Source organism: Glycine max, chromosome 13 (assembly GCF_000004515.6).
Source record: "Glycine max cultivar Williams 82 chromosome 13, Glycine_max_v4.0, whole genome shotgun sequence".
Classification (NCBI taxonomy): domain Eukaryota; kingdom Viridiplantae; phylum Streptophyta; class Magnoliopsida; order Fabales; family Fabaceae; genus Glycine; species Glycine max.
Window position 1 is genome coordinate 34,980,437 of NC_038249.2, and position 25,193 is coordinate 35,005,629.

Genomic DNA, 25,193 nt, shown 5'->3' on the forward strand with positions numbered 1-25,193 from the left:
CTGCCACATGCTCTAAATCCGTGACCATATGTGCTGACAATCAGGTCCTTTCTGTCGACTTCCGATTCCTTTTGCTTTAAAACACAAAAGCTAAAACCTTACAGTGATGCATATTTAGCTAGCTAGCTAGCTAGCTATATGCACCTTTTTCATTTTTATTTCAATTGAATTCAATTTTAATTCATTGTGTATACATGTATCCTTGCATATATATATATATATATATATATATATATATATATATATATATATATATATATATATATATATATATATATATATATATATATGCCCCCTTCCTGGTCGTGGTAGTTAATTTGTTTAGGAATGACGACCTGGGATTTCCTGCTAGAAAAGAATGGAGTTTGACTTTTGTTTTATAAATAATAGGTCCAAACTACAAAGAAATTTTTTAAAAAATACCACCTATACCAAAAAAAAAATGAAAAAATTATTTTTTTTTCCAAGTAACAATAGATTGTAAGGATAATGTCAATATTTTTAATTCATACTTTTTTTGGCAGACATTAAAATTTAGGATTAAATTCTGTCATCACCGTAAGAAATAAAGATAAGGGGTTTACAAAAAATAGAAATCCTTAACAGACACTTATTTATCAAATAAATACTAGCTATTCATTTATGTCTAAAAGAAGTAGTATAAAAATTGAAATTATTTGGTAATATAATTAATGTGAAACAACTCAATCATTTAGGAGTACTACTGGAACCACGAATCATATATATGATGGCATTCTATTTAATTAATAGATGCATTATATTCATCACATCACACTTGGGTACCTCCGATGAGTATCCATGCAGGAAAGTTGGACATTTTTTGGTCAACTCCATGTTTTCCACCACATACTACCTTTCAAGCATAGTTTTGCAATAATTAGCCATATTTGTTTCTCTTGTCCTACTCACACGTTAATTATATGAAGGTCCATAATTTTGGGTTACTGATTGCATTGCCGAAGCCCTTACCCTCTTTGTCACTAGTACGCATGTAATATGTTCGTCACGGTTACGTTAACAAAAAAAAAATGATTGACTTTGCAAAAGGTGTATACGAATTAAGTCGTATTTGTCGTTACGAAAAAAGTTAATCAGTTAACGTGTCCCACAATAGGGACGTGCATGTCCATCTGTAACATTATTAAGGAAAGGATATTGGTGTATTATGGGCTAGTATTTGAATCTCATCTATGTATTTGTAATGTGACCCTCGCTTTCTGTCTCGACCGACCAAAGAAAAACGGTTTCGAACTTCAAAGTTTTTGAATAGGTAAACACTACTTAAAGTGGATCCATGTTGTCTTCGCTTCTTTTAGTTTTCGATCCCTTTTCTCTTATCTCTAGTTTTTGTCAATGTTCTCTAGCTTTGTTGATTATGAGTTTCTTTGAGATGACATGACTACATATAAGCGCACCTCCTAAGCAAGAAAATGTGCAATACGTCTGAACAAGGGTGTGGACAAAAAGATAGTGGGCCAGTTTTCTATTGTTGCATTAGACCATATTGACTAATGATATTAATTATATTTTTGTATGTAATTAATTTGGCTCTTAAGCCTACTTATTGTACAACATTCTAACTCATCAAATTGTAAAGCTAGTATGATAAAAAAAATTGTAAAGCTAGCTAGATTAACTTTCTAGGTCGACATTCGTGAGAAAACTAAAATTAATGGTAAACTGATATGTAAAAGATTGCTACCGCGCGGTTTCTTCCTTTTAAAACTTAATTAGTTAGTGGACACACATTTCATAGTAACAATGTATAGGTATAAGGGTTACCCTTATCCAACTATTTTTTATCCATAGTAACAATGTAATTGCTATAAATTTTTAAACTTACATTCAAGTAATTGATGGACACACATTGATTTAAATAATGCTTTTAGTAATGTCAAGCACATGAATTAATTAATTAGTATGAGATTATTTTAACTTAATTAATGATCTTAAATTTAAATTTTTAGAGCTAATTGTATATATTATATTAAATATTTAAAAGAAATTTTCTTTTCTTGATTATAATAGTGTTATTCGACTCAAACAGAAATACGTAATCCATGGAAAATACATGTAATTTTAAATAAAATAATTACATTAAGTAAATTTTAATTACAGGAAATATAACATTTTTTTATTTTAATCTATATTAAAATTTATTTTTATTCTCTACATTTAAAAATAACAAAAAATGTTTAATCTCCCCACAAATTCTCATTAAAAAACATTTTTTTAATTTCTATATATTAAAAAAGTAAAACTTAAAAATGTATTTAAACCCTTTAATTAGTACAATATAAAATTGCTTAAATTTCCTGAGTTGAAGTTTTGCAGTGTCCAACCGACCATAGTCCCACCATATATCTATTTCCTTGAAATATTCAACATACTTCAAGACATTTTTCTTTTGAGCTCCACGGTCCAAATAGAAACGCTTACTATAGTTTAGAGCATAGCTATAATTAACCCCCTCATTGAAGATGGTTTGAAATAGATTAAATTTCCACATGAATTGTCAAATGCTTCCATAAATAAAGAGTGCACCTAATATGTACTCTTCAACGTGTCTACTATGATAATGGCAATCTTTCTCTCACTTAATCATTTCAACTATTATTATTATTATCGTCGTCGGCGTCCCTGTATATATATCGCTGCTCAACAAAAAGATTAACAAAGAAACTTAAAAATGCATGCTTGTAAGGCTCATTTATTCGTGTTGAGAGATGTGACCCAAAAAAAATAAAAAGCTTCTCGAAAAATATAATTAAAGGTTCAAGTTCAACAGTTTTCAACGGCATACATGTTAATACAAGTGACTGTCCAGAGATATATTATATCTTGAAACTATGGGCGGAGCAAAAGAAATTGAATTGGCCATTGGAAAGTTTGGAACAACTCTCGCTGCAATATAGTCAACCGAAATTCGATTTATAGTTTGATCGGTCGAAAGATAGCTTGATGATGTGATTCCACTGATAAATCTCATAATTAGGTTGTCAGCCATTAGATCTGTAGTCTCCGCAAAAGTACACCTGCCACCTAATTTCCCTAGCAGTAATCATTATCAATATCAAGAGTTAAGACTAAATATTGGGTTTCAATAATTCTTAAATTATTATTAGGATAACTAGATCAATTCCACCGTGCTTTTAAGTCATAGAAAAAAGCAAGACACCTTTCAAAAAAAAAAAAAAGAAAAAAAAACACAAACAACAACAGCAATTGCAGTCAACAGTAAAAAAAGAAAAAAAAAAAGTCATCTATATTGCACAAAAAAGCAACACGTGTAAGTGTGATTGGTGGCCGGACTATTTTTAGATGACTGGGATCACTGTTAAGGTCCAACCATTTGATAATCCTGTATAGTTCTGTTACTTCTGTAACTTTTTTTTTTCTTTTCATTCTAACATTATTTTAGACATTTTATATTTTTTAATTTGTCCTTTTCTATCATATTTTTACACATAGTTCTGCAATGGTATAATATTTTTTTTCCTTTTACAAACTTCGGTATAATTTATGAAAAATCCTCAAATTTTCAAATTGAAGGTGTGCGCAGGTGGCCTCAGACTTATCAGTTACACTCACTTAAGAGATAAAAATAAATAAATAAATAGATAAAGACTCATTTAAAATATGGGCTCAAACAAATTAGCCCATCCATTTACGGACCTTTGTATATGGGCCTTACAGTACAAGACGGACTTACTTATTCACCTCTATTAGCTTTTTTTTTGTTTTTTTTTGCTGAATTTAGTTTTTTCTTTTTAGATACTCGCCTCTATTAGTTACACACTCGAAATCTTAAAATTAAAAGTTTTAGTTAAGACGTTTAAATTATAAAGGTTTAAAGGGAAGATAATTTTTGTAGAGGGAAGGGTTTTTAAAGTAACATCAGTGTAACACAACTGTAGCACCCACATCAGTGTAACATCAATAATTATTAGATTAAACAAAAACTACTAAAAAATGAAGGATGAAAATTAATTTAGTTTTCTGTATAAAAGGAGAATCAGCCATATCAACCCCCAAAACTAAAAAGATTAGATTGTGCGTTACAACACATTTCATTGGGCTGAGCTTTTTAACCCGTTTTACATTCATATGCTGCAGTTGGACAGCCCATTGTGTTCACTGTTCATCTTCGTTTCTCTTTTTGGTGTACAACTTAGCTTAATTACTTGCACTTTAAAATGACACGTTCGCTTATATCACAACACATACGTAGCTTTCATACAAAGGTGCTAAACTGTGGCTGCGAATTGTTTTCACTTGCCCTCATTAAATGATCTTATGGTCCATAGAAATTGTAAAGTTAAGATGGACTCTCAGTGGGTCTTGGAAAATTCTACACACGAAAATCGAACGCTATTATGATAAATAACTCATTTTCATTCGTATAAAATTACATTATTATATCAACCTTTAAATTGTAATGTTAAGATGGACTACTATAATAACCCGTGCAATGTACTGAAAATAAATGGAAGAAAAAATTAAATAAATATCTCAAAACATTGTAAATTTCTATTAAATTTCTTTTTGAGAGCTGACTCACTTAGAATTTAATTCATCGGGGGTGAACCATGGAAGGTTTAATTAAGTTTCCCTTTTCTTTACTCACCAAAAAGTTAATAGGATTGAGCTTGTTCAGTTCTTGAGCAACTCATGATGAACCAACTGGAGAGGCGAATTGGTCAACTTTAACAACTCTAGAATTATTTGAAAGTATTAGTCAAATATTCAATATTTTTTTATATTTATGAAGAAGATAATTTTAATATTGATATATATATATATATATATATATGTATGTGATATATATATCCTTAAAAAAATCTTATTATATATATATATACATATTTATTTATTTGTGTCTCACATTTTAATTAAATTAAATACAAGTATTTTCTTTTTTGTAAAAAATATTTTTTTCTGCTGATATTTTGGTCAAATAGTAACACAAAAAAATCAAGGTAATTAATCCTCCAAAATCATATTTCTTACCACATTAGTCATTAAAAAAAATAGTCAAGAGATTGGTTTTTACAATTGTAAATTATTATTTTGTCAATCTTTTAAAGGATTTACACTAAATCAACATTTAAAAATTTAATATTTCTCTGAATAAAATATTTAAATCATTTATATATATATATATATATATATATTTTAATAAAGAATCAAAGTAAAGATATTTTATTTTAAAAAATATAAAGAAATTTTAAGATAATTCACATTGCGAGTGAGATATATACTTTTTATATAGGAATGAAAATAATAAATTTTAATAATATAATTATAGAACTTATATAATTTTTTTTACTGATTATCATCAAAACCAATAAATTAATCATATATAATAATCTATAAATATGTAATAATGTCAAAAACACTTTTCAAATACATTTTTTATTTTCGATTGAACTTAAAAATTCATGCATCTTACTCAAATACCTATCACTAAACCGATCAAATTGGATTAACTAAAATTTATTTAAAATTGTTACATAACTTTTATGTTTTAATCTCACCCCTTTTATAATAAAGTTTAATATCGAATATTTTCAAGTGAAAGTGAAAATGATACTTTCCCATTTGATGGATCTCTGATCTCTCTTTTGCATTATTGATTTTTTTTTTTAAATATTGCTTTCCATTTTTGGAAAGAAATGAAATGAATTTCTTGGGCCTTAGGGTTTGTATTGGTTATGACCGCCTCTAACTTAAAGACAAGACAGACGTGTTCTTGCAATCGCACAAAACTGAGGCTCACCTCCTTAATCGCTCGTTACGTCTTCCATTCCATTTCATTTCTTCAATACACCATAGCATGTTCTCTTCCTTCTCAGGTCCTCTCTCTCTCCATTCCTTCTTTTTTTCACTCTTCACTTCGCTTCTTTTATTTTATTTTTTGTTTTCTGTCAATTTTGCTTCGCCTCCGCGTTTTGGGGAATTGATTTTTTTTTTTCGCAGTAGATTTTATGGCTATTGAATAGATGCGGGTGTGTTTATTTGATTAAAAGATAAAATCTTTAGCGTGTTTCCTTGTGAGGTGGTTGAATTTTAGACCCGTGATCTCTGATGTGGGAAATGCATCTGGACTCAGAGTATGAATCGTTGATCCTTTTCAATTCTGGGGTACCCAAAAAAATATTAAAGGTCTAATTGTTGATTCTTCTGCAATTTTGGGACTCTAATATCATCTCATGTACATCCACAATTAGAGCTGGGTGTGTGGTTCTCAGAGTAATGAAAGTTTCATCCATGTTTCTATTTTATTGCCTTCACCACTATCTTGAAGTGGTAGAGATCTATTCTACCAAAAGAAATGTATACAAACATCAACTCTTACCTTCTAATTGAAATGTCTAACCTTATTAGGTTCTCTATGTATCCCTTCTTGGAGTGTAACATAATGTATTATAATTGTTTTAAGAATTTTTTCCGTTTTAATATTTATAGCAGGCGGTAAATAAGTGGAAATGAGAGGTAATACCGGCAAAGTAGGAATGAATTGGGACTCCAAAAAATCAGGAACTTATAGTGGGACATATTATAAGCTGGATCAACTGAGTTTTCGTCTTGTTGATGCCTCTTGGAGGAATGGACGTTGTGTACACTCGTGTAAAATTTAATGCTCATCTACATGTATACCTATTATGGTCATGAGTGAAGAGAAGTCACTGTAGGTAGCATTTCCAAAGTAATGGTTTATTTCTGTACAGTATTTATGGATAGAATAACGGGAAACATAGTTGAACTTGAATTATGTGATTGAAATATTGTTGCAGTTGACATAGTTATTGGTTTGCACTTTTGCAGATATTTGATGCTTAGAAATATAAGGAGAGCTGCCCAGTCTGTTTGTAGAATCAATAGCAGATACCTGGAAGTGAGTAAAAATGGGCCAGTTGTCTCAGTTGGACCGAATATCCACCACTGCCGGTTGTACATGCAATATAAGTTTCCAAGTGAAGCATGCAGTTCATTCTTGTGGCATGGGACAAGGGAAGGCTTTCGTAAACGTGGTTCTTTCAGGAACTTTTCTGTAACCTCAGCAAGTAATACAGTCACGCACCATTCCCAGATTGCTTGGAAAAGGCTGTACAGAAAGTATTGTTCCAGTGGTGATGGTACATTTCCTCCTACCGTAAATATGATTGCTCAGGCAGTAAGCTTGGCTTTGGCTCGTTCTTATTTGCTAGTTCCTGGTATTTTGGCATTTACATGTGGAGAGCTTGCATTAGCTCAGCAAAATTGGGCAGATGCAGAACGTTACCCATCACAGAATGGTTTGTATATGCGTGCACAAGATGGGTATAATTACATGTTTACATTTGCATTCATAATAGTTGAAGGACTTATCTTATTGATGAGGGCTCTCTATCTGGCAATATTATTCTCTCCTAGCATTGTGATGGCACCATTTGCAGATTGTTTTGGACCAAACTTTAGGAAACTGTGGCTCCATGTAGTTCATCGCACACTAGAAAAATCAGGTCCAGCATTCATAAAATGGGGTCAGTGGGCAGCTACACGGCCTGATCTCTTTCCTCGAGATCTATGCACTAAGCTTTCAGAACTTCATACCAAAGCTCCTGAGCATAGTTTCTGCTACACAAAGAAAACTATAGAAAGAGCATTTGGCCGAAAAATTTCTGAAATTTTTGACAATTTTGAAGAACTTCCTGTTGCATCTGGAAGCATTGCTCAAGTTCACCGTGCTTCACTAAAATGTCGTTATCCTGGTCAGCAGGCAAAGCCACTATTGGTTGCAGTTAAGGTTAGACATCCTGGCGTGGGAGAGTCAATTAGACGGGATTTTGCTATTATTAATTTGGCGGCAAAAATTTCAAAGTTCATTCCTGCTCTTAATTGGTTACGATTAGATGAGAGTGTACAACAATTTGCAGTTTTCATGATGTCTCAAGTTGACCTTGCTAGGGAAGCTGCCCATTTGAGTCGCTTTATTTATAATTTCCGTAGATGGAAGGATGTTTCTTTCCCCAAGCCTGTCTATCCACTTGTGCACCCGGCTGTTTTGGTGGAAACATATGAAAAGGGTGAAAGTGTCTCATATTATGTTGATGATCTTCAAGGACATGAACGGGTTAAATCTGCTCTTGCCCACATTGGTACTCATGCACTTTTGAAAATGCTTCTGGTAAAATATCTCTCATTAGCAGTTTTTTGTGTTACTATTATCTTGCGGTTAGGCATAGTAGCATATTGCTTTTATTTTGGGCATTCTTGATTTATTATGCACCATAAAGCATAAATAATCACGGTTGATGACATAAAATCTCTCATATCCATGATTTGTCACTTTTTCTAGAAACTGTCTTTACTGTGGGATGAACTGGTTTTCAGATCAATACATTATTTAGATTTGGAGGGATTTTGTGAATATGGCGAGCTTTACTTAGTTTGCTGGCCTTGGTTGTTTTATTGTTTAGATCTACTTCTTATATTATTTATAATAGGTTTTTTTTGTCTTAGTTATACTGAATTTTCTTTAACCAAAATAATAGTTTGTTTTTTGAATGAACATTTTGATCTATTTAATAATATTCGTATTATCAATTGTGTCCTAATCCTTAGTACGAACTAAAAGAAACATGGGGTCCCATAATAGTTTTAAACTTGAACATCATAAGTTTTAGCTTCCAAGACATTGCAATGTCTTCTTTCAGGTGGACAACTTCATTCATGCAGATATGCATCCTGGAAATATCCTTGTTCGAGTGTCTCAGAACAAGTCTCGAAAACGGCTCTTCAAATCAAAGCCTCATGTAGTTTTCCTTGATGTAGGCATGACTGCCGAACTCTCTGGTAGTGATAGAGTAAATTTACTGGAATTTTTTAAAGCTGTTGCCCGCCGAGATGGCCGGACTGCTGCAGAATGTGCCCTGAACTTGTCAAATCAACAGAACTGTCCAAATCCGGAGGCCTTCATTGAGGTATTTTTTTCTTCAACTTGTATTCTTTGTTATTCAATCTACAAATGCTTAGTTAATTAATTCCATTGGAAGACTTAGGTCTTGTTTGAAATGATTCTCTCTTTTCTAGAAAAAAAGCTTATTTTAACAGCTTTAAAATTTCTTTTCACTATAGTTTTTGAAAAGAAAACAAAACACTTGTTTGTTAAAAAAATGTTGAAAATAGTTTTAAAAGAATTGTGCATGAGATATTAACATCTGTCAAGTATGCATTGTACGAGGTCAAAAAGATGCTTTGTTTATTATGAGAATATCATCAAATTTAAAAACAAATAAACCAAAACAACTCTAAGTTGTTTCTGTAGTCTTGTTTTCAGAGCTGCAATTTTGGGAACAATGTAGAAAACAGTTATCCAGACATGTTTTTCTATTCTTTTCATTTTAAAATTTGAAAGTAGTTTTTGAAAACTACAATTGAAGTATCAAACAAGACCTTACTATTATGGTTTTGTTCTGTGATATCTTGGTCAAAACTTATATGCACAAGTGTATTGATATTATATTCTATTATTACAGTTTTGAAAGTACCAACCTGACGCTGGTTTTTATTTGACTGCTTAATTTTCTAAAGATAAATGTATTTTATTTTCTTCTATAAGTTCATATATGGTCTCCAACTATGTGTCTCATTGTCTCCTATTTGTTTTCTAACAGGAGGTGGAAGAGTCATTTACTTTTTGGGGCACCCCAGAAGGTGATATTGTTCATCCTGCAGAGTGCATGGAACAATTACTTGAGAAAGTTAGGCGTCATAGAGTTAATATTGATGGCAATGTTTGTACTGTCATGGTGACAACCTTAGTTCTTGAGGTAATTACTTCATTTTATCATGTATGTGACCATACATACAAACAATAGCTTATTACCTTACAACAAAGGATAAAAACCTTTTTTGTTTAATTTGTAGGGTTGGCAGCGAAAACTTGATCCTGGGTACAATGTGATGCAGACATTGCAGACATTGCTACTTAGAGCTGATTGGGCAAAGTCTCTTTCGTACACAATTGACGGACTCATGGCCCCTTAGGGAGGAGGAAGTTTCTTTCTTTGTTGAGGCTCTCTCTTGAGAAACAATTTTGACTAACATAAAAACCCAAAACAAAAACATCTGTCCTAAGGGCTCTCTCACATTTGTTTTTTTATTTAATTTTTTTAAAGATTTATCCCTTGTATTTATCTTGGTTAATTTCCAAGTTATTTTTGTGAGCGTCACAGTTTACAACAAAAATGGAAGTAGAAACAATAAAACGGTGAATATATCTCCTCTCCCTTCTTTACTCGCAGGATGAATGAACGATATAGTTAGACCCTACTGACATGAGAATGCGTTTAAAGTTTCTGCTTATTTTTTAGTTGAAGTTAAATTAAACAAAAAATCTGGCCTTAAATTGACAGTTAACTTTTTTAAAAGAAAATTATTTTATTCTTTCCTTGATTTTCAGATGTAAATTTTTTAAACAAATGCATGTTTTTGTTAATATTTTTCATTCATAATTTTGTTGCTTTCTTATTTTCATACACGAGACAATTGACGTGAAAACTATGTAAACGTTTACTATTGAGAATCTCTAGTTACATGATTGTATAAAAAAAACTTTACAGTATACTCCAATTAAATTCACAATAAAAAACGTGTAACATTCTGTTTTATAGCATTTCAAAATGTCAACGAACATAGACAATGGATCTGTATGCCATACTTCATGGAAGCTAATCCATACTTAAGTACGTTAGAGGTATAGCTGAAATGATTGAAGAGTTTGAAGCATATGCACAATAAAGTTGTTGATTGTTTTAGACTTATATTGAATTATTATCTTATTACATACCACTCCAGCTTAAACACACTCGAACAGAGCAAGTTAAGTTTAAAAACTAGCGGCTAAACGAATTTAAGAAAACAGCAAGTGAAGTTTAAAAACAGGGGAAGCAAATAGATGGTAATGCAGAGACTGAATAATTTTTTTCTCTCTATTTAAATTTCGCTCCAAAAAATAAACAATTAAAGAAATATATACAGACCATGTAATTTTTATTTCAGATTCCGGTAAGACAGATGTAATAAAAAACAAAAAGAATACAATCTGGAAGTAACCAATTGAAGTACCTTGCTAAATCTTGATGAGTTTAAGAACTAATCTATACAAAAAGAATACATGGTATGGAGGCTGAGACATGAGCGAGGTTCAGATGAATCTTAAGAATATATTTTAGCTCGTGCAATCATGTTTTGCATGTAAGCTCACGTATTTCTTTTATTGCTGTACTCATGCTATAAAGAGCCATTTTTTTCACCTGTTTTCATGAAATAAAAAAGGAAACAAAGCTTGTCAATTCAGGTGTACATCTAATATAAAAATGTATAAATTGGTAAATGGAATTATTATTAGTATGAAGTCTACCTCCAGCTTTTCTACTTTTGCTTTATGGTCTTCAGGAAGCAGCCGGACCTCATCAATCAACTGGATACACTCGGAGACATTCTCAGGGGACACAAATTCCAATTCCACATGTACACAACACTGCAGATCAATAATCAAATAATTGTCATGCACCAAAAAATTTAAGAAAAAAAGTGCAACATAAATCATTGCTGAGATAATAATATCCTCTATCAGCAATGTGGAAAGACCATTAATAGTGCGACCATCTTTTTGTTTTCTTTTAATATGGGTACAATGTAAACATCGATAACTTGATATTTCTTAGACACAACTTCAAATTTGACATTGTCAGTAAATTTCAAAATGTAAACATCAAGTTCAACAAGAATTTATAATTTATATCCAGTTAAGAATAGTTTAAAGTTTTTGTTCTTTAAATTGACTTAAAAAGAGAAAAATGGGGTAAGAAATCTTTAATACAAATGTAACAGAGACCTTAGGATTCCTAATCTGGTATGGACATCCAGAAGGAATGATGACAGCTTCTCCAACATGTTGCTCAAAAGTCCATGGTTCAATTTCTGGCAACAGTGACAGGTGAGTTAGATTTAGTTATGCAGGATTATAATTACAATATATGATAAAACACGGGTGTACTTACTAAACTCCTCCTTAAGTCTCATCTTGTGAGTATTGTCAAGAAAGAAGCTCTGATCCAGAATTGGATGAACCATCTGCATACGTGAGAGAAAATTAATCATCATCAACTCTGACAAGATCATGTTGTTAAGAAATTGTCTTCTTCTAAACTTACCTTCTCATGACATTCACTAGTATAAGAAAATTCATCAGAGTGTCTTTTGAGGTATTCTAAGAGCTTGGGCACATCTTGTCTTCGAAAGACATCCCAATGAGCAGCAGAATTCTCAGTAAACTTCTTCCCTTTATCACTGTTTGAGTTTTCAAAGGGATTTCTAGGATTATGATCTGGAGACCGTTCAGTGCTTAGAACCCTCCTGTGGGAAGGTAAAGAGCTTTGTGCCTTTTCAGTTTCAGAATCGGAACCACATTCTTCATCATCAGAAATATTGGTGTCTAACTTCTGATTAGATATCGTTTTGGCTTCAGTAGAGATGGAAGATGTTCTATTGACTCTCCTGAGAAAGTCAGTTCCTTCTTTTACTATACTATGCATTCCATTTTGTTCCCTGTCTTCTGAATGCTCACTAGTAGTTTTAGATGACACCTTCTGACATAGAGTTTTGTGTTTTTTCAACAACTTACTTATTTTAGCAAGTTGATCTGTAGAGAGAGGAATGTCCATGCTATATGCCATAATATTAACCTGGAATTACAAATCAGACACAGTGAACGGCACATTTGGCTGTTTTGGTGGTAATAGCTACTTTTTGACATAGTTTAGTAATATATTCACTATAACTATGAAGACAATGGCTATTAAAACCAAAACCAATGGTAAAATTTGAACAATTTTAAGAATATAAGATGCAGCCTGAATTGTATTGAAAAAAATTTCATGCTTTACTCGGACGCCTGAAAACAAGCATATATGCAAGGAACAGGGTTTTTGAAGCATACAAAGACATAACTTTTCCTCAATAGGAAGCATTTCAAGAGGACGCTTTTTACTTCAGAAGATGAAATCATCTCTAAAGTTATCATGACAGGATACACGCACAAAAGATGAACATAGCAATTTTGTCTCAAGGAAATATTGAAACCCGAAGCACATAATATTTGAAGTAACCTTTCCATGGTAAGTTTTAATTAAATAAGCTAAAATTTCAGGAAATATTACTCTAGATATATTAAAAAACTGAAATATAACTAGGGAACACACCATATCATATGAGTCGTAACAGAGATTTGTCACGAAATCATCTCCTTCGTCAGCACAGCCATATGAAATATAAACATATGGTCCTATGTCATGTTTTGTACTCCCCTGTGGCAAATTTGCAGCTAAATTCAGAAGACCAGACAAGGGATTCATGTATTCTTGAATCGGAAGAGCATCAATTACTTCAGCAAAATGAGCTGGAAACTGTTCTTTGAATAGTTGGGAAGACAACCATCCTTTAAGTTTCAACATCTCATGCCAAGTATTTTTCTGAGGTTGACATTTAAGTGGCCCAATAAAGTACTGACTAACGTTAATCTCCACCTGTCAGAGTAAGAGTTCCAAAATTATTATTACACACTTTTATCAATGGTCTTCTGGTTTAACACTCAACATCAGATCCATCATTCTTTCATGTTTCACAGATCTGAGCATATGATGTGTATATGCACCAATGCATGCCAGTTAAAAAATAGGAAGAACTATGGACATTAAAATGTAGTTTATTACCAAGTACATTAATTGCAATAATAATTTCCTAAGATGGTGCTGACCCTTTTTTCCCAACCAACATACATAGTATCAATTTAAAATTATTTAACACATACAATATGTTGATAAACTGACCTCAAACCAGTCCAAACAAGCTTCAAGTAAGTCCTTATTATTCTCATATCTTGTCATGCTCCTCTCAAGATAAGTACAGAACATGACCACTGGATCCCAACTAAGGTTTGGTGTACATTGGAGCACATCTCGCACTACTACAGGATGGCCTTTTCCCCAGTGTTTCCGAAAGTGTTCAAAATGATTGCAACTGATGTCCAAAATTGTAGGATAAAATAAGTAATTATCATTGGAATCTTCTCTTTGAGCTGCTTCCGGTAACTGCTTGTATCTGCTAGTTTTATGATCTTTGTCAACACACAGTGAGCAGCTCGAACTTTTATCCGAAGTTTCAGGAAAGTCATAGCTGCAAACTATTTCTTCTGCCTTTACTTCCATTTCTTTGATCCAACTTAAGGGAAAGACATATTTCAAATCAAGGTGGTTATCACCACAATCACCAAGCTTTGTAGGTGGGCATGACACAATGCCAGCACCATTACAATTTGTCCACTCAAGTAATGTTGAGGTATCAGTTAAATTTCCATTAGAAATGACCTTATCATCCAAAAGGTGACTTTCACTAGAAATGCATGCATTTATTTTGTCAGGTAGGTTGGATATAGAAGAGTTGATTTCTTCAGAGGTGCTTCCTTGACTTAATGCCTGAGAACAACTTAAGCAAAGACTGTAGGAACAACTAAGGCAGCTTCTATGAAGATCCAAAATGGGTGTTTTGCAGTAATTGCTGGGACAGTGTTTAACAGATACTTACATTTGTTAGCGAGCAACACTAGAGAATCATTTGAATTTTCCTAATAACATCAACAGAAGAGAACTTACCAGTAATTTTTCTCGTTGCAGACAAAATCAACCGGCTTGATGAGAATATCAGAAGTTCTTTTGCCTGTCATGCACAAAATCATCTAAGATAACCAGGTTGTAATCAACAAAACTAATCTAGAAGCCATCATATCAGATGAACAATAGTTACCACCTTTAGTTTTTGCTGTTTCTTCTACATCTACATGGTGGTCTTCTTTTATTTGTTTTAGTACAGGAAGGAGCATACAGACCAAATAATGAAAATGCAATATCCCATCAACTCTGTTTTTACCAGCCAAATATTCCTGAAAAAATATGGCATAAAATCAAACTGTCAGCAAGTGCTGCTAAAGAAAAATTGTTGAAGAAGTAAAGCATCCATCTTTGATGTCAGACCTTACTTTCACTGTCTTCGTATTGACTTGACAAGCAATCTTTACAGGTGCAAGTTCCTCGACAAACTGGACATGCCATCTTAACCTCATTTTGAGTATCAAAATACCTAAAGTTTTTTCAACAAATAAATCGGGAAATGTCTTATATTTTGATCATAAGCATAAAAGGTTTAGGCAAAAGAAGTTATGTCACAATGTCCGTACTAAATATCCTAGTTCTAGTCACTATTGATCGTTGAGGTATTACTAATACCAAAAGTGGTACAAAAGAACAGGACAAGAGAGTGGTCTGGAATTGGATCTACACAAACATGAAAGCTTTTTCTTCTTCCCTTAATCTTTTATTCTTATTAAACTCTCTTCACATGGGAATCATTCCACACATCTCTATGAACCAATGTTATCAATGACAGTTATGGTGGAAGGCCAAAATTCTGCCACATAAACACGCCATTGTGGCCTATGGCGCCACCACAGTGGGCCTCCCTTCACAAATTGCCGATGGCAGAAGGATAAAAAAACACCACATTATAGTGTTATGGTGGCACTATAACGGTAATTTAATGACTTTGCTATGAACTACTTCGAAGGGGGTATCTAATCCTTTCATCTAAGAAGTTCTAGAACTGCATCACAAATAATCTACAGCTAGGTGATCTACTGATCAAACAACACTTGACAGCATTGTCCAAAATGTACCATAGTCTATAATGTCGACAGCAATTAAAAAAAGCACGACCCTGTAGGCAAGGATAACAATGAAGCCAGCAATTCACAATGAAAAAAGAAACTTATAAAATGGTAGTAAATGAACGAGATAAGTTCCAAGTTCCAACCGTTGTTTAATGCACTCCATGCAGAAAAACTCTCTCTGGCAGCTTGAACACATTACAAGACTCCAAGAATCACTTCTCTGACACCAATGACACTTCTTCCTCCTCCCCTTGTTCATGCTTCGTCCACACTGCACAACCTTAAAAAATAAAAATCAAACAAACAATTCCAACCACTTTAAAAAAAAAAAAGTAGTGGAAAACAAAAAGTCAAAAGTCAAAACCCACCTGCAACTTACTAACAGAGCCGCTGTCAGCATTCTTGGACCTGAAGTAACGAGAAGAAGCCACATTGGACGCAATAGCCATAACACCATTCGGAAGTTCCTTCTTCAACTCGTGATTGGAATACAAATGCAAATTCAAATTCAAATTCAATTGCGATTCCTTCTTCTTCTTCTTCTCAACCTCTCTCTGCAGAACCATCCTTATGAGCTCCAATTGGTTCCTCCTATTCACCAATGCCTCTCTCGATTTTCGGTCCCGCTTTGCCCCAATCTGAGCCTCAACGGCGTCGTTTTGCCTCTTTCTCTTCAGCTTCAGCGTCTTCTTGTGCTGCCGACGCCGAGCTTGCACATAGTGAATCTCGCACAGCTTTAGGTTTTCCTTCACTCGCCGCCGGCACCGCCATTGCCGCCCGTCCGTACGGCTGCACCGCAGATGCTCCGGCACCGCTTCTTCTCCCTCCGCCGGATTCGATTTTTTCCCCATAAAAAATGACAATTCTTTGATTTATTTCTTATTTTTATTTTGTGGCGGAATTGGGATTTTTTTGCTGGGGAAAGTAGAAGCGGAGCACGCAGAACAGAGGAATGGAATAAAAGAAAGAAAAGAAAGGAGGTTAAGGCTAAAAGAGTAGTGTATTTATTGGGGAAGAAAAGAAAAGAAATTACTAATTCTATTAAGCATGGCGTGGCATATTCCCGTAATTATTGGAAACTATAGCGTCCTATTTAGTCTCTTAATTCGAATGTAGGATCATGATTTCATCGATACTCTTTCAATAAAATCAAAATCGTTCTTATCTTTTGGTTACTCACCTGATACTGCATGCTCTTCTGTGAAAAAAGTATACTATGATATATGAATTTTGATTTGGCTTTATCTTTTTTATTTTTTCCGTTGTTTTTTTTTGTTGGACTTAGCATTTATATGGTTGAGAATTGTGTCACTGCAAAATTCAGGTTGCTTATTGAGGAATTTGTCTGAACAGATTTGCTATTCTTGGTGTTATTGGGCTGAAATCAATGCAGTGTTGTGATTTACTAATTAGCATTGGACTTTTGATTAAGCAATTGAGATTGAGATAAGAGTAGATAAAATAAAATACTTGATTGGCCAATGCAGGGACCATGTGGTTTAGTTGAATTAGATTAGTTATTTTTTTATGTCTATCATATAACAGTGTGTATGTTTTTGTTTCTCAAGTCTTAGATCAAAGTCAATGTTTTTGATATATGTTGATTCTGTGCAATCTCATGTATATGAAACTGATATCTGATTAAACAGTATGACATACACTTTTGTATTATATATATATTTATTGTACTTTCTGAAAATTACTTGTGTGAAAGAGATAAAATTGGAAAGCTTTTTCAAGAATCAAATTGTGGAATGTTTAGATTTTCTTGTTAATGTCTAGTTTTAGATAACAGGAATTTACCCAAAAGAATGATTAATAAGCCTGCTAACTATACAATTTTCTTTTCATGTAAGACACCATATGCAACTTCCATAGGAAGCAAATTAGTTTGAGTTAGATAAAAATCATTACATGTAACAGATTTTTCAAGTACTTCAAGTAACTTTATGCTCACGACTTATTATTATTAAGTAAACTAAAATAATTCCATATCAATTGATCCAAAAAACACTATAATTATAACTTCCTGTATTGATCCATATATGCTCAATGTTACTCCATAGACAGTTTAAAAGCAACACGGTAGTATTGCATGGTATATGAGATAGTTCCTTAATTATGCCGGAGGCTAGTTTATTTTTTTTGCGGCTCAGTTATGTAAATTAGAGTTCCAAATGTAATTAAGTGTTGTTTGATGAAGTTCAGTTTTCTCGTGTTGAAATTTTGTGCTTATAATTAAATGCAGATAGAGTACACAGTTATGCTGCTGCATACATTTGATAAAAAAGGATTGGCTCTCTTATCATGACACACGGACAGGGACACTACTAACTTAAATTGTTTTGTTTTGTTAAAACTTTGCAATCTGTTTAAGCATTTGAAAAGAGAATGATTCTAATATATGATCACAGTCTTCAAAGCTGAAATTCCTATATCTATTTGTTTATTTTGTCAATTAGCATATGTCAAATGAACTTTAAAAATATGAACCGATTACGAGTCTTTTACCTTTATAGAAGATCCTGAATAAACAAATCAAGTGTGCAAGTTCGGGATTGCTTATTTGAAAGTTTAATGAATTTATATATAGCATAAATTGATATATATGAGTTTTTCTTAAGGTTTTTTTTTTTTTTTTGGTAAGTAAAGTCTTAATTACCTTTATCACGAATGTCTTTGAAGTTGAGTTCAAATGGAATAGTTGCGCTTTTAATTTGGCGTTGAATCAGATAACCAATATATACTACTTGCTAATTTGGTTATGATTCTCAATTTGAGAAATTTTAACTAGAGAAGAAGTAGGCAAACATAATTCCGAACAAGTTGAAATTATGCATGCATACAAAATTCCAAGAGAGCGAGCAAGATAGTACAAAAAAGAAAAACTCGTTTGCATTTATTTTTCTTGAGGGGCTAAATTCAAGTATCCGAGGAAGAACTTCTGTGGCTACCAAGGACCCAAATATCTGTGTATTTCTTGTTCCAATGATGGATCATGACATATATATTCAACAAAATCATGAGTTGCAGCTAGCTTTGAACTTTTTATTTCTCGAGTCCCATCCATACATGCTGCAAGAAATATTGAGAAATTCCAAGAATGTATTATGCTGTTTTTATCAAAACAAATATTAATTCAATCAAACATTATTCCTAGTGATGGACTCTGTCAAACAAACGAGTCATTGCCATGATGCAACACTCTTGAATTTCCGCAATTACAATACTTGAAAAGTGTATAATTGCTCAATTTTTATGCCAAAAAAAAGGTAATAAAATGCAAGATTTCACATAACATCCGACCAAGTGAAAAAAGGTAAAAGGTATAGAGAAGCATAACCTGTCTTGATGTGGCCAAGAAGTTGATCTCTAGGTCTTTGTATTTGGAAGAGAAGTCCATCTCTTATTATGAATCTTAATATTTTAAAAGATTAATCTTTAACTTTGGATTATAAAATACTTTAAAAAAATAAAATAAAATGCATAAACACCTTTCACCAAGGAGCATGAATCCATGATCGGCATATCACATATTGCAAAAAAACATGATTGAGTGCAGCGTCAATAAAACCATTTAAGCATCTACCTGAGAAACACGAGGGGTAGTTGCTATTTACTATTTAGGACTTCATCAACGCTGCACTCAATGATGTTTCTCCAATATGGGGGTTTACACTCACAGTACTCTATGAGATCATCCATATTTCTCTCTTCTGCCTAATGCATCTCTTATATCATGTGATATCACGTGGACAACGAGCTTAGACAAAGCACTAGAAATTATATATATGCCAATTAACCTTTACTGATTTGTACTACCTTTTCAGTACTTGACTAGTTGTTTGCTTCTCAAATTTGTACTGGTCAGTTGTACTGGAATGGAATCTTGTACTGCTATTTCATCTACTTAGCTCTAGAGACTTTCTTTTTTGCTCAAGTTTAGGTCTAGAGAGTAGAATTATATATATTATCCATATAACTTATTTTTGCTGAAATTTGCATGTAATAAGCAATAATAATATATGTAGTATTATACAATATCTTTATTTGTTATACAATATCTTTATAATATATCACATATTTTACTCTTTTTTTTTTCTTTTTTCCTTTCCATTTCTTTGCACTCCAAAATGGAGTGTTCCAATAACAATATCATTCTATGATAATTACAGGTAACTCGCAACACTTTTTTTTTGTCATGACTAGACATGAATAGAAAAAAATATACTCCATAATTTAAAATTAATTATCTGTGACATATATATGCAGTTGCAAGTTCAAACGTGGAAGTTAAAGAGCGGTTTCGATCTGAACGTGGGCTGTGGGCTCAAATAGTAGCCTACGTTTGCCTGTGGATAATATGATCCAGTGACCGAAAATTAAGGGAAATTCGATTGCAGCACCAGCGGCACGTAAAGTGCACTACGCATATTTGTTTTGGCAATGCACTTTCTTTTTTGTGCCACAAAATTAAAAAATAAAAAGCACACGGAACATAATTTTATAATGAAATATTTTTATTGATTGTGTATCGTTGCATTTTAAGAGAAGCCAGAACCTCGTCTAGTGTAATAATATCATCTTAAAAGAGAGACTCTTAAATATAAGATAGTTGCTTTCAGTTTTACATACATTGTGCAAAATAGAAGCTTCAAAAGGATCAAGATATAAAGTATAAATTATCAATCATGCTTATTTGCTTCCAGCGCAAGTCACTTCCATTAACTCATTATAAAAGTGAATAGACAGGACAGATTCCTATAGTATTTAATTTAATATGCCATCTCATGAACCCCATTTTTGTTCCAGTAATTCACCTCTGTATAAATTGATGAGAAGCCCTTCCTTTTGGCTATGTGGTCGTGTGTGTAAAATTAGGACAGAATATTGGTCCAAATAATCATAATCAAGAAAAGTTTTGCATAAAATGCAACTGTTTGCAATTTGAACTTCAAATATTGTTAATTAGTTGGTCATTTACATAATTACATGTACAACAAATTATAATTCTGCTTCCTACACATCCAATATCTGTGCAAGGATAGATTTATAACACATATATACATCATCTTGCCTAAAAAGAATTCATATTGTCTATATACAAACAACAACAAAAAATAATATATACTATGATTTATCCTTTCCTTCTAAGAACAGTTTTGCCTTGAGCATCTTCAAGTAATTGAGCCAACAATTCATCAGGAGGATGTCTCCAAATTCTAGGCTGGTCCAAGTGATGGCCCATTTGAGCAAATTTATCAGCTGCCCTATTCCCTTCCCTGTATATATGACTCACAAAGAAGTTGTTAAACTCTGGCAGAATGGTATTTATATGATTTATATGTCTTTGTACTTCCGTGCATCTAACTTTTCTCCTTTTCACTATAATTTCAACCAGTGTTTTGGCATCTCCTTCAAGCCAAATATCATTCCAACCATTTTCAAGCACTAATTCGAGGCCTTTCCGAAGTGCAGTAAGTTCAGCGATGGTGCTATTGGCTTGTCCAATGGATTCAGCATAGCCAAGCAAAAATTCTGCATTGTGATTTCTAACAACCCCTCCAATGCTAGCTTTTCCACTTAAACATTTGCAAGACCCATCAAAATTTAATTTGGTCCATCCAATTCTTGGTTTCTTCCATGCCACTGGAATTGGTTCCTTGTGGAAATACCTAATCAACTGACGAATCGGACTTTGCACTAGTTTTTGGCATCTAAAAATATTTATTAGTTCTAACATTATATATCTCTAATACTCCTTAATTTTCCAGTAAACACTCAGAAGTTGAAACAAAACGACTGGGGTTTTTGGAATATTAGCCTACTAATCTGTAGATCGAAGATTATTTTTTTTTTTATATAAAAATCATTATACAAAAAATTCAAAAGATAATCTTAATTTCTCATAATAATCATTAGAAAATAATCGTGCAACTAAATTAAGCGACGGTAATTGGAAATTAACTAATTAAACATTGTAGGGAAAAGGTTCTATATATAGCACACCACCACCATTTGATGGAAATCTTTATTCCTTGTTTTTCTCTATGAACGAATTTCCATCAAAGCAAAAATGAATAAGGAAGGCTAAATTAATACATGCGTACCTATTTTGAGACTAAATTTTGAAAAATAGCGTAGATGTAAAAGATAGGTATGGTCTAGAAGAAACACAGAAACCTTCAAACTTCAAAGACAACAATGTTATGGAAGAATGGTTGATCAAGAGGCGTACGTCATACTTATAATGAAAATGGTGAAACTTGCTTCACGGAAGTTCACATTAATGAAGTTGGAGTGAGGAAAAAGGAAAGAAGATTCAAAATGTTACACACTCAAGAAGACATTTGATTCCGGAATAATGGGAAATGGCCAGAGAGGTTTCTTCAGGAACTCTCAACTTAAGCATATTCTTTAATGGTTTACTAAAGAACATTACGTGCATGAACTACCAAATAAAGGTTGCATGAAAAGAAAGAAGACTACACATTCTTTCCTCTAACGTTAACCATCGAATTGTATTATGATAATTAGTAACAAACTAAAAAAGCGTACTCATCCAAATACGGGAAACTGAAATACGGCTATATTTGTCTGCACCACCAACAACCAGACAACAACGTGCGTCTGTTAAATAACTTGAAAATAAAAAAACCAACGTAAAATAATATATCTATAATAATACATATCGATAAAAAAAAATATATCGGTTATAGTGCTCGTAAATAAAAAAATCCTTTTGGTGATAATTGTTAAGTGTTAACTGCACACACAACAATCTTCATCTAATAATTCAAAATATGCAAACAAAAACCGCCTTTTCCTGTTGGAAAAAAATTGGAAATTGGAAAGTGGCGCTGCAATATAATTAAGAATTTAATTAGAATAAAATTGACAACGCAAAGATATTTTTTGACCCTGTTATTTAATTATAACTTGTGATATGAACTTAATAATTACTTTAAGAAATTACATTTAAGATAATTTCTAATTAATTAAAATTTTATAATTAATTCACTAATTCTACGTTGATCTAAGTGAAATTCACTTCTCTTAAACAAAGTTCAACTTCAAGTCTTATAATGAGGAAAAACATGTTTGAAAAAATAATCCTTCTAAAAATAAGTTTTGCTGCAGTCTGCAGAGATTAATTATTGATTGGGCCCGTGGATATATATACTTGACACCAATAATATAAATTAAAAACTATAATTGATTCACTTGCGAATATTTTATTACATATATATAGTTTACTATATAAAATTTAAAGATAAGAATTTGACTTGGTTGGCGTTGACTTGGTCAAATAGATAACAGGGAAGACAATATCACAGTTAATCATTGTTCAAATTACAAAAGATGCGGTTAGTTAATGTCTTAATGAGATTATTTTTCACAAAATAGAACTGTAAAAACTTAAAATAAAGTGATTTTTTGTTCACTGTGTCGAATATTATTTAGTCACCGAGAGCATTTTTCTTTTGTTCTGGTCTTGCCTTTGGCAAAAGGCAATAAGAATGCATTGGGCTTATCTGTAGCGAAGTAAATTGGGCTCATGTTTTGAACAAGCCTTTAGTTTGGATGATCCGTTTGACCACATAATTAGTTGACGTCGACCAATGGATTAGCGGTGTCGTGTGGTCTAATATTTCGTGTTGGACGCTAATTAGACCTTCGTGCCATTCGCGCAAAACAAATCTTATTTTCCTCACACCATTATTGGTAATGGTACGTACCTTTCCATCGTATGGCTTTTATTTTTACGATGCCTTAGTGTATGATGAATGTTTGTTTATGGTGGATGTTTTTTTTTTCCCTCTAATTAAAAAAGTTATATTTCAGTAAAAAAAAATTAAAAACCAGGAAATATACTATTTTTTAAAGATTTTTTTTAATGAAAATGTATAATTTTTTTAAATTGGAGAGAGAGAGAGAAATGATTATTTCAATCCGTGCTTATGAACTATATATATTTTTAGCAATAAGTTTTCGATTATTTCAGTTCTATAGTATCTCACTTCGGCCAGATATTTAACACTGGAAACTATCTTGTAACAATCTTGTCTCATAATTTTTAGAGATAAATACCTATATCAAATTCTAAATCAATCTAATGAATAATTTCTCCTTTCATATATATATATATATATATATATATATATATATATATATATATATATATATATATATATATATATATATATAGTATTAAAACATTAGAGAATTAAAAAAAAATATTAGTGAAAAAATTTCATCCTCTGATTAGAGCGATATGACAAACGATAAGTGATAACAATGAAATTTGAATTAATTTGATAATCAATTTTAACTAAGAATGATTATAATTTTTTTATTTTATTGTTATTTTTAATGAAATAAAAAAAAAATTAATATCTTTATAGATTTTTATTAGCAGAACTTAAAAGAAGAAGATTTCAAGTGCTTTGGAGGAAAAATTGATGCAAAAAATGGAATAATAAGCCTTGAAGAAAAATTGAAAGGATTGGACAGTTCGCTTAGCGCGTATCCTCGCTAAATAGGGGAAAACTCAGGCTTAGTGAGAAGAAGACCTCGTGAAGAAGACCCACGAGGAGATCCAAAGACACACTCAGCGCAAGGTCACGTGAAAATTAAGTTACCTTATGCCTATAAAAAGAGTATGAAGCAAAGGACAACCTACACACTGAGATACCAATCCCTACACCACCCCGGAGACTCAAAGCTCTATAATAAATACATTCTAAGCTTAAGTATATCTAATAAGGGAAACCTTCTTTCTATGTCTAATATCCCTTTTTCCTCCTTTATCCATCCATCTTCTTTTATCCACATCAGTCCCTAAACATGAGAGGTTAAACCCCCTTAGTTAGGGTCTAGTAGGCCTAAAAAGTCAAAAGATGTATTATATGCTTTATATCTATCAATGCAAACAAGTGTTTTCTTTTTTATTATTCTTTCTTATTTTAATTTCATGTGTCATTCGTCCTTGCATCATCTTTAGGGGTTAGGCGCTCGAAAGAGAATAATCCTTAATAGAAATACAAAGAATATGCATCAGTTTTAGGGATTAATCGTTCGAAAAAGGATAATTTCTAATAGAACTCAAAGGAAAGAGTATCTTAATAAAATCATTATTAGACATAGAGTGCATTATGCTCATGCATCAAAAACAAACATCTAGAATTAGAACTGTTGAAATACAAGTGTCAGGTGAAGTCTCACATTGGGTAGAAGTGAAAAACTTGAGTACCATATAACTGAGGATAAGACCCATAAACCTGAATCTTGAGATTTTAGGTTAAAGTGTGATATCAAATTCTCTTATGTAGTTGCTCATGGCTTATTGGTGTAAATCTCTCCGTCCCCGAAGAAGAGTCCCACTCAAGAATATATTAGTGAA

General features: G+C 32.4%; 2 protein-coding genes and 1 non-coding gene across 8 annotated transcripts; 1 reads left to right on the forward strand and 2 right to left on the reverse strand.

Annotated features, from left to right (window-relative positions):
* The first annotated feature begins 5,718 nt into the window (after window positions 1–5,718).
* Window positions 5,719–10,281, forward strand: LOC100785128 (probable serine/threonine-protein kinase abkC). 5 transcript variants are annotated; one of them, XM_014765839.3, is made up of 6 exons: window positions 5,726–5,876; window positions 6,493–6,716; window positions 6,850–8,191; window positions 8,721–8,987; window positions 9,681–9,836; window positions 9,934–10,281. In XM_014765839.3, exons 3-6 carry the CDS (start codon window positions 6,857–6,859, stop codon window positions 10,051–10,053), a joined length of 1,878 nt encoding a protein of 625 aa, XP_014621325.1. In that variant the 5' UTR covers window positions 5,726–5,876; window positions 6,493–6,716; window positions 6,850–6,856; the 3' UTR covers window positions 10,054–10,281. The 5 variants fall into 5 exon arrangements, with proteins under 5 accessions (XP_003543093.1, XP_014621325.1, XP_006594635.1 ...); XM_006594572.4 differs by having other exon boundaries at window positions 6,493–6,712; XM_006594571.4 differs by having other exon boundaries at window positions 5,744–5,876; window positions 6,490–6,712.
* A 747-nt stretch (window positions 10,282–11,028) lies between these two features.
* Window positions 11,029–17,229, reverse strand: LOC100799234 (lysine-specific demethylase JMJ25). Of its 2 annotated transcripts, none has more exons than XM_014765840.3 (12): window positions 16,159–17,229; window positions 15,934–16,070; window positions 15,099–15,204; window positions 14,875–15,007; window positions 14,721–14,784; window positions 13,899–14,625; window positions 13,272–13,595; window positions 12,225–12,755; window positions 12,072–12,144; window positions 11,906–11,991; window positions 11,429–11,548; window positions 11,029–11,321 (listed from the first exon to the last, which is right to left on the reverse strand). In XM_014765840.3, exons 1-12 carry the CDS (start codon window positions 16,639–16,641, stop codon window positions 11,250–11,252), a joined length of 2,856 nt encoding a protein of 951 aa, XP_014621326.1. In that variant the 5' UTR covers window positions 16,642–17,229; the 3' UTR covers window positions 11,029–11,249. The 2 variants fall into 2 exon arrangements, with proteins under 2 accessions (XP_014621326.1, XP_006594637.1); XM_006594574.4 differs by having other exon boundaries at window positions 15,934–16,061; window positions 16,159–17,227.
* A 2,101-nt stretch (window positions 17,230–19,330) lies between these two features.
* Window positions 19,331–19,452, reverse strand: MIR397B (microRNA MIR397b). Its single transcript, NR_048862.1, has one exon. It is a non-coding gene; the product is annotated as a microRNA MIR397b (primary transcript).
* Between the last annotated feature and the right edge of the window lie 5,741 nt (window positions 19,453–25,193).